This window comes from Python bivittatus, unplaced genomic scaffold, assembly GCF_059951505.1.
Source record: "Python bivittatus isolate LINGU-HERP-01145 unplaced genomic scaffold, Pbiv_v1 ctg000700_np1212, whole genome shotgun sequence".
NCBI lineage: Eukaryota > Metazoa > Chordata > Lepidosauria > Squamata > Pythonidae > Python > Python bivittatus.
Window position 1 is genome coordinate 10,122,485 of NW_028277098.1, and position 13,212 is coordinate 10,135,696.

The 13,212-nt window shown below is 35.7% G+C and overlaps 1 protein-coding gene across 12 annotated transcripts in view; it reads left to right on the forward strand.

The window, feature by feature from the left end:
* The window catches only part of HMCN1 (hemicentin 1), a 329,972-nt gene that overhangs the window by 250,572 nt on the left and 66,188 nt on the right, over positions 1-13,212 (forward strand). For all 12 annotated transcript variants that reach the window (XR_015798470.1, XM_088153961.1, XM_088153962.1 and 9 more), the window contains 5 exons: positions 2,140-2,327; positions 4,488-4,584; positions 11,197-11,358; positions 12,013-12,126; positions 12,260-12,462. Coding sequence is in view for 11 of the 12 variants with exons in the window: in XM_088153961.1 (XP_088010087.1) it covers positions 2,140-2,327; positions 4,488-4,584; positions 11,197-11,358; positions 12,013-12,126; positions 12,260-12,462 (764 nt within the window). In the remaining variant the exon portion in view is untranslated. The remainder of the gene's footprint in view (positions 1-2,139; positions 2,328-4,487; positions 4,585-11,196; positions 11,359-12,012; positions 12,127-12,259; positions 12,463-13,212) is intronic.

Sequence of the window (13,212 nt, forward strand, 5' to 3'; positions counted from 1 at the left end):
GTTTATTGATCAGATTCCTTCTACTGAAACAGTCAAGTGAGGTTGCCTACTCTTCAATAGTCTCTTAAAAAAAGATTGGTTGATAAGCTGAAGATTCAGCTGTCCTTTTAACAATTCTGATAGGCCTAAGAGGGCTTTGAATTTCTTCTTTCCTTTGGTGGGCTTTTTGTCAATTTTAAGGATCCAAATTGGCTAAATTAGCTCAGGAAGAGGGAGTCTCTGAGAGGTGCTGCTGACATGTTGCTATATAGTAAAATGTTTCAGAGCTCTATTTAGGATGAACTAGTGCATTTTGAAAGTCTCCTTGTACCTTTAATCAGGGATAGACTCTACTGAAGCCTGCATGTGGATTTATTGTTTAAATTACTGGCTTTAGTTAGATCCCTGGGGTCTTTAATACTTCAGGATGGATATAAATCATGCTGGAGAAAAGCTTTAGTAGATGACATGCACAGCTGTGGGATTTCTACTTAATTTTCAATTCAGTTGGGAACTGAGAGAGCTAAAGAAGTTGTCAAAACATATATTTTACACTGATCACTACAAAAAATAGTGTGGTTTCTACTAATCTTAAGATGAAAAACAATAGGTATGATAGCAGTCCTCTGAGCCCAGCTAGCAATTAACCCAATATTACCTTAGCAAATAAAAATAGAAGTTTCTAGCACAGAATTACCTTTGGGAGTTCTGGAGGAGAAGATTTGCCATATCCCAGTGTTGGATTGGATATGCCTTTATGAAGTAGGCAAAAGAGAATCAGTGGGATAAGTACTGTTGTACTGTCACTTTTATGCAACCTCTCTTTTTCATAACAATGATGGGCCAATCATAAGTATATACTGCTTATTTCTAGTATACAGAAGTTGCCAATAAAATTGCCAAGTCCTGCTAATGGACACATGTATTTGACATGGACTACTTACAGTGCTTAATATTACTACTGCAATCTTTGCCTGATTTGTTCAAGATTTATATTGTCTAATTTTGTTGGCTGATTAGTGACTGAAGTAATTTTACTTACTATAAACGTAACATAATTGTTAAAATATTTTTAATTTTTGTTTTAATTCTGCACTTTCAGGATAATTATTACTATCTTTCCAAAAATAGGCATCAAGTGTCAGGAAAATTTATCTCCCCTCCTCCTTCCCATCCTTCTGTTTTTATACTGCTGATTACTGGAGTTTCATGATGGTTTAAAATCAGATTTAACAAAAATAATAAAATTAAACCACCGACAATCAACATCTATTCATAAAAATGTATAGTGCATAATTCTTATTTTAGGAACATAACGCTACCAGAACAGGAAGATCTATCACTTCCCTAAAATTATGACCTCTTTCAATGAGCACTTTCATCTGATCTGGAACACTGCCAAATTATTATCTCTCATCCAGACCACCACTGATGACTGCAGGCAGACTTTTAGGAGACCTATGCCAATAGATGACGATATTACAAGAAATAAATTTGGGTATTATCAGCATAATAATAACTAATAGCCCTTAATTTCTGATGATCTACCTCAGCAGTTTCACAAAGAAGTTCAAAAAATGCTGGAGAAAGGAGTGCTGAGGGGCATCATATAATACTTCAGTTTCAGTTTCCAGGCAATATAATCTGTAATCTGAGAAATGGGAAGAGAATCACTGCCAAGTACTATCTCCTAATGGCAATCCAAAAGGAGAAAATAATTGATGGTGCTGAAACCCACTAAGCAGTAGAGTCAAGAAGAACCCATAATCACATTCTGTTAGCCTTCCAACAAAGATATGCCATCTGGCTGATCTGAACCCCATAATCTGCTTCCTCAAAGACTGCATATATCTGGTAAATCATCACCTAGCAGTCATGATACCAAGCTGTGGGAGATTAGAGACCAGCCTATAACTGCTGCATCTTTGAGGAAGATGAAGGCAGCTTAAGAAAATATCTAATAATTTCCCTTTGAAACAAAAATGCATCATGCTGTTCCTCGAAGAGACATTTGTGATAATGGCTGATGACTAATGCATAATGTGAGAAAAATATGCTATGGAAAATTGTCCTGCAGGTTTCTTATGTTTTTCCTCCTCTCAGCAATGTTATGAAGAAATCAAAGGTTAGAAAACAGTTCTCCTTAATCTTTCTGTCTAGTGCCACCATCCATTAATGGTGCCAATGGTGATGTGACTGAGGAGCTGACTATCCTTATGGACAAAATGGCAATGATGGAATGTAGACCAAATGGCAATCCTTCTCCAAGCATAATCTGGCAGAAAGATGGGCAGCTAATACTTGAAGATTCCCATCACAAATTCTTAGTAGGCGGAAGAACTCTTCAGGTAATTATGCAAAATGCACTCGCAACTGCAAATTACATGCTGTATATCTCAGTTTCACTCCAGTGTCTCATCCCAAGAGGCTGGGAGAATTGTGAAGCCATCAAAGTTCCACAGTTCCAATAAGAGAAAAACATGCAACCTTGTAGAGCAAGGTTCCTCAACCTCAGCAACTTTAAGATGGGTGGACTTCAACTCCCAGAATTCTGGGAGTTGAAGTCCACCCATCTTAAAGCTGCTGAGGTTGAGGAACCCTGTTGTAGAGTATTGTCTCTTCTTGGAAAATCCTGAGTGAGTCTACTGTAAGACACAATTCTTAACTCTTAAATATTTTATTGTTTGGCCAGTTTCTCTTACCATTCACTGTAGTTTCTCTAGTATCTTTTGTTAGTGTTTTTTTCCCTGAAAAGACAATCTCTGCATATTGATAACTCCTGTTTCATTATTCCTGGGACTCTTTGTGCTGCACCTATATCATGTATCTATAAATTGTGAGGGCATGTGAAATATATGGAAGATTTTTGCCATGTTGGAAGGGTCAATACAGAATATGGGTTTTATTCAAATAATTTACTCAGTTATAAAGAAAGTTAATACGTTCACTTATTTGCCAAGTGAAAATTTAGCAATCTGTATACAAGGTCAAATTAAAACCCCCCAGATATCTGACATTCACAGTGTAGAGAATGTGATTTTCAGAAGAAACACTCAAAGAATGGCCGTATTGCTTATATTCACAAATTTGGCTTAAGGAAAATAAGAATGGGGAGAAATCTGTTTTGTTCACATTTGAATGCAAATGTATCTACTTTCACCTTTTTTTTTTAATCAGTGCACAATTTAGTTACCGTATGATATTTATACTTTTTCAAATTCTGAAGTTCAGTTTGCCAGTATACAAAGTACCTTGGAGAAAAATCTGTACAAAATGCATGCATTAAGTCATATTGTTTGTACAAAGTGTGCATATTAGACAAACTTGCAGACAAAAAGGCCTGGGTTTGGAGACGTACTGTATGTTCCAAATACATGCAATATATGTAAGAGGGACTGCCTCTTCCTGATTACCTCTGCCAGTCCCATCAAGTCTGATAGAAGAGGTATGTTCTGAGTCCCATCTGCTAAGGAACTATGTCCAGTGGGACCCAGGACACAGGAGATGGGTCTTTTCTGCCCTGTGGAACATCATGAGGCTGGCCCCATCCTTGATGTCCTTCCAGAAGTCACTTAAAACCTGGTTATGTCAACAAGCTTGGGGGTTAGGATTAGGGTTAGGGGATTTAATGAGGTGCCTCCATTGTGTGTAACAACTAATGCTCTTCTTACCCCTTTAGTTTTTTATATATAATAATAATATTCATGGCTGGTGTGGGTCTTCCGGGCTGTGTGGCCGTGGTCTTGAAGTTTTGTTTCCTAACGTTTTGCCAGCACCTATGACCGGCATCTTCAGAGTGCAGGAGCACAGACAGGAGCAGTTCTGGGTACAGAGCTGGGCACAGAGAGAACTGCTCCTGTCTGTGCTCCTGCACTCTGAAGATGCCAGTCACAGGTGCTGGCAAAACGTTAGGAAACAAAACTTCAAGACCACGGCCACACAGCCCGGAAGACCCACACCAGCCATCGTATGCCGGCCGTGAAAGCCTTCGACAATACAATAATATTCATGTTTTAATTCTAGAGTGCTTTTGTAATTGCTGTCTTTTTTAATGTTTTATTGTACGCCGCCTTAGAGTCACGTTTCTGTGAGAAGGGTGGCATATACGTAAATATAATAAACAAATAATGTGAAGTAAAAAGTATATTTTCAAGTTTGTTGAACCAAATTGGACAGAAACTAAGAACGTGATAGATTCATAACCCTGAGAGAGCAAAACTGATATATTCATTCATTCCTAGAGGAAAATAAGAGATAGGAGAAAACAATAACAAGCTACTACTGAATTTTGCTCAGTAATCTGCCTGGACAGTTCCACATAATCACCAAGAGATGAGCTGGATTTAAGGAAGTCTTTACTTGTTACCTTTACTGAACATTTAACTAGACAGCAATTGTACCCTTGCAATGTGTGCATTTGTGTGTGTGCACCTGAGAAAGAGAGAGAAAGTAAATACATTTTATTTATTTAGCCTAGGTGTCTCATTCTGCTATCTTTGTTTTTATAGATCCATAATACTCAAATAACAGATACAGGCAGGTATGTCTGTGTTGTGGAGAACACAGCAGGACGTGCCCAAAGATATTTTAATCTTAATGTCCATGGTAAGATTGCTATTTTATAAGATAATGATTAGTTATATCCATATCAGGGCTGCTCAAAAAAGATTTTGCTCCTGTTTCTTATTTTGTCTGTGCAAAAGGACAAAATCAACACTGAATTTGTTAAATATATTTCAATGAACATTCACTGCTATTGCAAAGTATAAAAATCCCCATTCTGCCTTTTTGTCAAATCTTAGGATGTTTTTTAAATCTCATTCCTCCATTTAGCAAATTGTCCAGAGGACTTGCGTCTAGATTATTTATCAATCAATATTTGTTTATTACATTCAATTGCCACCTATGGTTTTGAGTTTTATTGCACCTTTATTCATTCTCTGCAAGAAACTTTGGGCATACTGGAATATACTTTGCAATATCAATGACTCTAATTAGTTTGAGGGTTGGCCATTGTCTGGATAAGGGAACTGTAATTAGAAATTGACTGAAAGTAAGCAGTTACTCAAATGCCTTTTTATTTATTGGTTCCATATGCACAGATTTCCGTATAAATGAGATATTTGATTGAATCCAGGTTTAAGTACAAGCAGAATCAGTTGGATCAATTATAAATCAAATTTCATTGGCTTAAATAGGATGTACTCTTACAAAGACTGGATCATACCAATAGGTTGTTGTAAATGTATATATGTATGTATATGAATATGTTTTTATTTATAGATAACTAAATTTCCTGCACATATCAGAGAAAATAATTTCCACCCTATAGGAGGAGATATGGAAAGCTTCTTATAAGATGGCATCTGGTGTCACAGACATTTTGACATACATATTTCTAAAGTAATTTATTTTTTAAAACTACAGTGTCTGGTTAATTCAGGATACTTTTTACATTAGTTAAATGTTTTAACTGATTAATCTAATCAGTTTCACATTGCATCCTAATTAGAACTGAGTATGCCTCCAGTTTCCTGGAAGAAAACAGGGTAATAAAGAAAGAATAAGAGTTATTAGGTAATTATAGCAATGGTCCAGTGAGATCTCTTAAGCTAAAGAGATCTGAACATTTATTTATTTTATTTATATTTCAAATTTAGATACCGCCCATCTCACAAAAAGCAAACATGAATTTCCTATTCTGAAAATGGACCTTGTTCACTATCAACCATCCATAATCCCTCTTTGTTTACTTCAACAAAAACATTACTTTAATAGCACCATTGGAATATTCTTATCTTAGGCTTAATGTCTAGTTTTATTGCTGAGATGGCCAGATGTATTGCTTCTTTACCATTTGATATTAATTGAACAACTAAGATTTCCTTAAATGGTCTGACTAAAACTGAACTCACTGAATTCTCTGAAGAGGTACTAAACTAAAAAACAGTGCTTCTTGCAGAAAGCATTGTTTTAGTTTGTATGTGAAACAGAACCAGTGTTATTCCATGCATTTTCTGGATGACCTTTTTCCCATGAAAGTCGTTGGATGCTGAGTTAGTGGGGAATTTGTAAATAGACTTCCAGAAATCTACTTTAATTTGAGATCTTCCTCAATGAGGTGCCCTCCATATGTTTCTGATTTACCAAAATTAATGGTTATCTATCCATATTATATAATAAAATTACTTGGGCTTAACAGTATTTTTTGTGTTACTTCACTCATTCTGAATGATTGGTTGCTTTGATAAGAAGCAGGAAAATGTAGAATTTTGTGACATTAGGAGGATGCAAAGTGGACATCGTAAATACAGTTGGAAAACTTAGTATTACAGTTAAGGTAATGCCTAGTTTTGTTCTGATGTTAACTAAATAATTACAAGTATACCAATATCTTTAGTTGAGTCCCATCTCACTCTTAAGAATTATTTTTATAGGAAATTAACATTTGGCTAGAACTTCTCTGAAAATCTTTATTGAAGAAAATCATGGGAAGGACCACCCAACTTGTGTCTCTGAAGAAAAAAACATGTCATTCACAATCATAAATTATTTCCCTTCAGTGCCAAAAAAACTGAAGCATTCTTGTCATTCTTCCTGCTTGATTTGTTTTTTTGTTTTTTTAATTTAAAAATACCCAATGTCCTTGAAATATAACACCAAATAATCGGAAACTTGGGAGACATCCTGAATTCCTAGGATTCTGTTCTTTGATTTCGGCTACTCTATCACTTTCCTCTTACCCTAGATAACTTCATGAAAGCCCATATACCTAAAATCTAATAATATTTAGCTATCCCTTTCCCATCTTGTATTTCTACTTCACTTCTGATATATCTGATATATCATATGATATAGACCAGATGTCTCCTCACCATCTCAAACTCAGCTCCTTCAATACTGAACTAATCATTTCCCTCCAAGTTCTTCATCTCTTTGATCTTTTTATGCTTTTCTCACCAGTCTTACCGTTCATTCTGACTTCTCTTGTTCTCTATATACAAGAAATTATGGAATTCTGAATGTTCATTCTTACCATGAAAGCTGCTTTTTGTGGTGTGAGAGCATTTGAATGGGCTTCATCATTCTACCCAGGCTCAAGAGACAAGAAATGATCTGACAAACTGCACCAGTTTGTTATCATATTTAAGCTTGAGAGAGAGAAATTCCATTGAAGAAATAGTGCATAAACCTAATAGCTGTCAGGAAATGTAAATTACAAGCCGAACAACTTGAGAACAGAAACTTATTTATGGTTTTTATGATTCATAGTGTTTAAGAAAGCACTTGCAAAAAAGATAGATTTGTGGGTTGATTCTGTATGTTCTATTCATACCAACAAAAAATAATTTCATGGTAAACCAATACTCCCTTCTTGTTGGTATTTGATAAAATATACAGGATAGGATATATAAAGCATTGTTGTAGCTTATATGGGTCATTCTGGCTGTTGACTACCTCAAAAGCACTTGCTCAAATATTGTTTGTCTTGCCAAATGCTGTATCTGCTAAGAGATATAAGACTAGTTTTTAATGGTAGTGAATTTGTTGACTGAACCCCAAGTAGTTCTCCAAAATGGTGGTACTGGTTCATTTATGGAGATGGCCAATGGAATATTAAGTAATTAATAAGATTCCTGGAATGTACTGTAACTCATATGCTAGGGTTAGAAATACTGTATTCCAGCTGGCGTATACAATACAACATGCAATGTTATAGGAAGAGGCCATTTCTGCCCCTGAAAATAGGCTGAAAATAAAGGCTGTCTGCAGAAAGTATATTTGGAAATTCTGTGGACATCCAGTTTATGCTAGAGATGTTTAGATAAGCAAGAAGAATAGGGACATAAGAAAGGGAGGATACGTTCCTGTGCATTTTGAAAAATGGAGTTCACTGGTGGACTACACTTGGCCCTGCTGTTTGGTAAAATTACAAAGTGGACTTCAAACTGAGAAGACTTCTGATATACTATTTGTGGTTGTTTTGTGGATACATTAGAAGTTGTAATGAAGACCTGTTCAGCAACTGAAGAACTATGTGGGGTCCCAGCTTAGAAATTTGTGGAGTGAGAAGACTGATGAGCATGGCTTCATGGATAACTTTTCTGTAAAAAGGATGTTGGTTTGTTGGAAAGGTGCCTGATATAAATAAGATACAAGGGGAATGATGAGGTTTGTCTTTTAAGAATTTTGTGCCTGAGTCAGAGAAAAGAGCTGTTCTGCCATAGAGAGGCTTACTTTCTTTCTTTTGTATCATTTTTGAAAGTTTTCCATATATAAAGTTGGTCAATATTTTCTCAAGGATTACACAGTGCCTGTAATTGCTTCTTAATTTAATATTTACTAAATTTCATGCAATAATTTTAAATTTATAATTTAAATTGGTAGATATTTTCTTCATTTCATAAGCTGTCCTCATTTAACTACCACATGACTAAGTAGAGCCAGAAAAATGGAGGCCTAAGTTAAGTCTGCTTGATCAGGAAGAAAGTCTGTATTAAGAAGGTGGAAGAGCAAAGGACTGTCACATAATTTTTTGCCTGATGATCCTGGATAGCACAATAAAACTCATTCTGTATGCCCTCCTGCAACAGAGGATGTGTTACTTCTTTCCATGCAACAACTGGCATTTTGATTCATAAAAGTTCTAATTCTTTAATACCTAAATGAGCAAACAAACCAAAAATGTTCAGCAGTTAAGCAAAGCATAAGAGCTAACCATGATGTATGATCATTGTCCAAAAAGAAATTGTGTATTTTTTTTAAATCAATCCAACCGGTATTGTTTTCATTTTTAAATTTAAAAACTCGAGAAGTTTTCCTAATGAAACTTTTATTTTAAAAAATAAAATGTTCATAATCATAACACACACTTTTGAAAATGTTAATAATAACAGAAAAAGGCATCAAAGTTTCGGTGTGGTTTCTGTAAATAAGAAGAGAATTTGAAATCAAGACAGGTATTTCTATCCTAGAAGCTCCAGGTCCTGAAATTTATTTGTAATTGTAGAAGATGCAGAATGTTCTGAGCTTGATATGGTGGTTCCAAGTGTTCTGTATTCAAAACAAAATGCCTGTGTTGCAATTGTTTTAAGCTTGGAAGAAAGCAGACTATCCCTTACTTAGATCAAATCTTGGCTGTTTCGAGCAACGTTCTTTCAAGTATTCCATGCTGTTCCAAGACTGTGATTTCATTTTCTAGTTTGTGATGAAGTTTATTTTATTTTATTTTTTCAACTTTTCAGCCTAGCCAGTACAATAGCAGGGACTTGTGTTATTTTTGTTTCTATTAGTTTAGACTATATATCCATTTATGCTAATTTACATACATGAATGCACATTATATATATGTAAATTGAACACATGTACGCTTAGGGAAAATCTGATAGCCTAAAAGATCACCCACAAAGCTCTGAAAGAGAGCAGTTTGTTTATTACAGAAGAACTAGCACTAATTCAAAACAGACATCGGGGGAATTAGAATCACACATAAACTGAGAATGTTACTAAATCAGGAGAATTAGAATCATACAGTAAACATGAAAAGGGTTGCAGCAAGTTCCAGGGAAAATAATGTTGATACGGTATTTATAAAAGTTTGAGTAGAAAAGATGAGGAAAGAGAAAGCTAGGAATGAAAACTAGGAATGCAGAACTGGAAACAATTCCTGAAGGAAGGCACTGGAAATAAGATCAGATGCAGCATTTGTTAGGGTTGTTAGAAATTGGGTCTGTGATGAAAACATTAAGAAAAATCTCCTCTGATCTTCACTGAATTTAGAATCATAAACATGAATCGTATTTTTACATAACTACCTCTTCTATTTGTTACATTTTCATTGTAATGGTTTATCCACTGAGAGAGAAAGAGATGTTGAAATGCAGTTGAGAGAAGTCCAATTTTATCACTTGGCAAGCAACACTAAACAATAAGATGCCTGTTAGCTCCTTTTCTGGAACAGGGAAATACATCTGTAGTGTTCTATTAGTGTGTGGTACCAATTTAAGTTTAGGGTTGCTGAATCCCTTATAGGCCAGAACTGCAACACATTTTTATTTTTGTCTTATGTTTCCTGACTTATTTGAAAGCAGTAGGCCAGGCCTTGTGATTTATTTAGAAGTAGCAGCAAGCTTGGAAGCAGGAACAAAAAATCCAGATTTGTTTGTTTGTGTGTATGTTTTGCAGAAATAGAGCTGCTAAGCTGACAGAAGAAAAATAGCTAAAGAATAAGGACAAAAAAGACACAGATTAACTAATGTAAATGAAAACAAAATTCACATTTCTATACTTTAGTTAATATATTCTTTGAATATAGGTAGCAGTGAACTTAAAGTCTAAAATGAGACTGATCGACAGCAAAGTATCCAAATAAATTTTTCGGGAAACCCCCAAAAACCAAATTAAAAATGCACTAGGCAAAGTTACAAAACTTTCTAGGTTTCCAAATTCCAGTTTGAATAAAACAAACTGCAAGCCATTAAGCTAAATGGGTCATTTTTTAATGAGATGGATGGTGACAAATTTGATCTATAAATAAATAAATGAATGAATGAATGAATATTATTCTGAAATAGGTAAGGGCAATTATAAAGAAATGATAATTTCCTTTTCAAACTGGTGTGTTAGCCTGATTACTTGGGAAAAAAAATGAAAATAAATGATTTTTCCAGATGGTACAGAATACATAATCCACTGCTGATTTTGCTCAATATTAACTCATAGATCTATTCATAAGAATGGTATTGAAACTTGATAATGTCACTGTGATTGTTACTGTTATTTACTTTCCACTTAGCACAGTTTCCACAATCTTTAACCTAGTGTTCCTCCCATTACCCTTATGAGGCATGTTACACTGAGAAAGTAAAAAATCCACAATCCAGTGGTGTTTCTGTATGTGTGTGAACAAATTAAATATATTTGCACTTTATTCTGTTCCACTTAGACACACCTAGATTGAAAAGTGTCAGTCATTTTATTTTGGTCATTGACCATCAAAATAAATCTTTGAAAAAAGAAAGAGTCAGAAAAGAAAGAAGTTGTGGCAGCAACAGAAATCTTGTCCCATTTTCCCCCTTAATTCCTTCCCATCTCCCCAGTAGAAAAATCAGCTGAAGTCTGGGAAGGTGATGCTGTAATGTTTTAATCTGCAACTGGATGTGAAGGAACCTTTAATAAATGAGACTGCAAAATTTAGACATAGTTATCTTTTAACAGTGCCTCCCAATATTATTGGAATTAATCCTGAGAATTTAACTGTTGTGGTGAATAACTTCATCTCATTGACATGTGAGGTCACTGGCTTCCCACCTCCTGATCTCAGTTGGCTCAAGGATGGAAAACATCTCAACTTGAACACAAATGTTCTCATTGTTCCTGGTAAGTAATCTCTGGGTGTTTTTTTCATAGAGTAGTTCTCTCTCTCTCTCCCTCCCTCCCTCCCTCCCTCCCTCCCTCCCTCCCTCCCTCCCTCCCTCCCTCTTTTTTCAATATTTCAGCAAGGGGGACAGAGAAATGGATAGGGCAAAATGTGTGTGTTGAAGGGTCAACCATATACCTGGTATAATGTGTTACACTGATACTATCTGAAGAAAAATATCACCTCTTGGAGTTTTTTTTTTTCTTAGAATGTTGTAATCATTTGGAACTATCAGTTGTATGCTTCTCATCCACTTAAAACAGAATAGCTAACTGTGATTTGTTTAGCTTAGATTTATTATTGAATTTTAGGCTGTTCTTCTAAGATAATTCAGAATTTCTGTGGCTAATCTTAAGAGTACAAACAACTGATGGCATGCAAAGGTGGCTGTTTCCAATGTTCTTTAGAGTTTTTTCATAGTTGAACATTTTTGTATCTTAAAACAGAGATGTCTCCACTGGTGTTCTTTATTCATTCCAAGCACTGAGCATTCGTGTCTCTATTTTCTTTCTGTAGCTTTTGTTAGAATTCCAGATAAAATTTGCATACAAAATTCTGTTAATGTGATGATGGTAACTCACTTGAACCATTTTGTTCTCTTTGAATAATTTCAGGTGGTCGCACATTGCAGATTCCGAGGGCACGTTTATCTGATGGCGGTGAATATATTTGCATAGCCAGAAATAGTGCTGGAGAAAGCATCAGGAGGAGTTTCCTTACTGTTTATGGTGTGTTTCTACATCCTTAAAAAGAGAACATTTTTCCATTGTCAGTATTAACATCTAACAGTTCCTCTTAACATAGCAATTCTCTGGGAAAAGTCAAAGAAATTTTTTTTTCTTATGTCCCCCTACTCCAAAGTTCCTCCAAGTATTAAAGGCCACAGCAGCACAGCTCTTGCCGTAGTCAATGTGAGAGTGGGAATGCCAGTGACATTAGAGTGTGAATCCAATGCTGTTCCACCTCCCATCATCACCTGGTACAAGAATGGGCGTATGATCACAGTTTCATCCAAAGTAGGGATTACAGCAGGTGGACAGACACTCCATATCAAGACTGCTGAGGTATACATGTATGTTTTGTTTCCATACTTTTAAAAGTATAGCCCAAACTTCACATCATTATGGTCCTCAAAGTGGTATACATCATATATAAAAACAGACCAGAAATTGGAATCAACTGCCATGATTCATAATGATAGATGAAGCTGAAAAAATGTAAACAAGTTCATTTTAGGTGTATTGTTGATTTGCATTCAAATAAACTAACTGTTATACAAATAGGCCATGCTTACCAACCACAACTGGGACTGGCAACTCTGTTGCTAAGCACAGTGGTCGCTAAGTGAAAAAACACGTGACCATGCCGGACTTATGGCATTGCTTCCATTGTTAAGTGAATCACTGTGGTTGTTAAGTAAGACATCATGTGGCCATGACTTGCGATTTCACTTCCGCGTTCTCCATTAATTGGGCTTATTGGAAGCTGATTGTGAAGCTCGCAAATGGTGATCATGTGACCATGGGATGCTGCAATGGTCATAAAGCATGTCAATTGCACAGCACCTGAATGGTGATCACATGACCTCAGGACACTGCAATGGCCATAAATGTGAGGATTGGTCACAAAGCTGTTTTTTTTTCCAGCCATCATAACTTTGAATGGTCGCTAAACAAGGCAGTTGGTAAGTGAAGGCTACCTGTAAAGGGCTTGCTGATTCATTTACAGTAGTTCAACAGCTGAACTGGATAGAAGCCCACTCCAGTACTTAGTGACCTTTTAATTTTATTGGACTCTGCCTTGAGTTTTATATT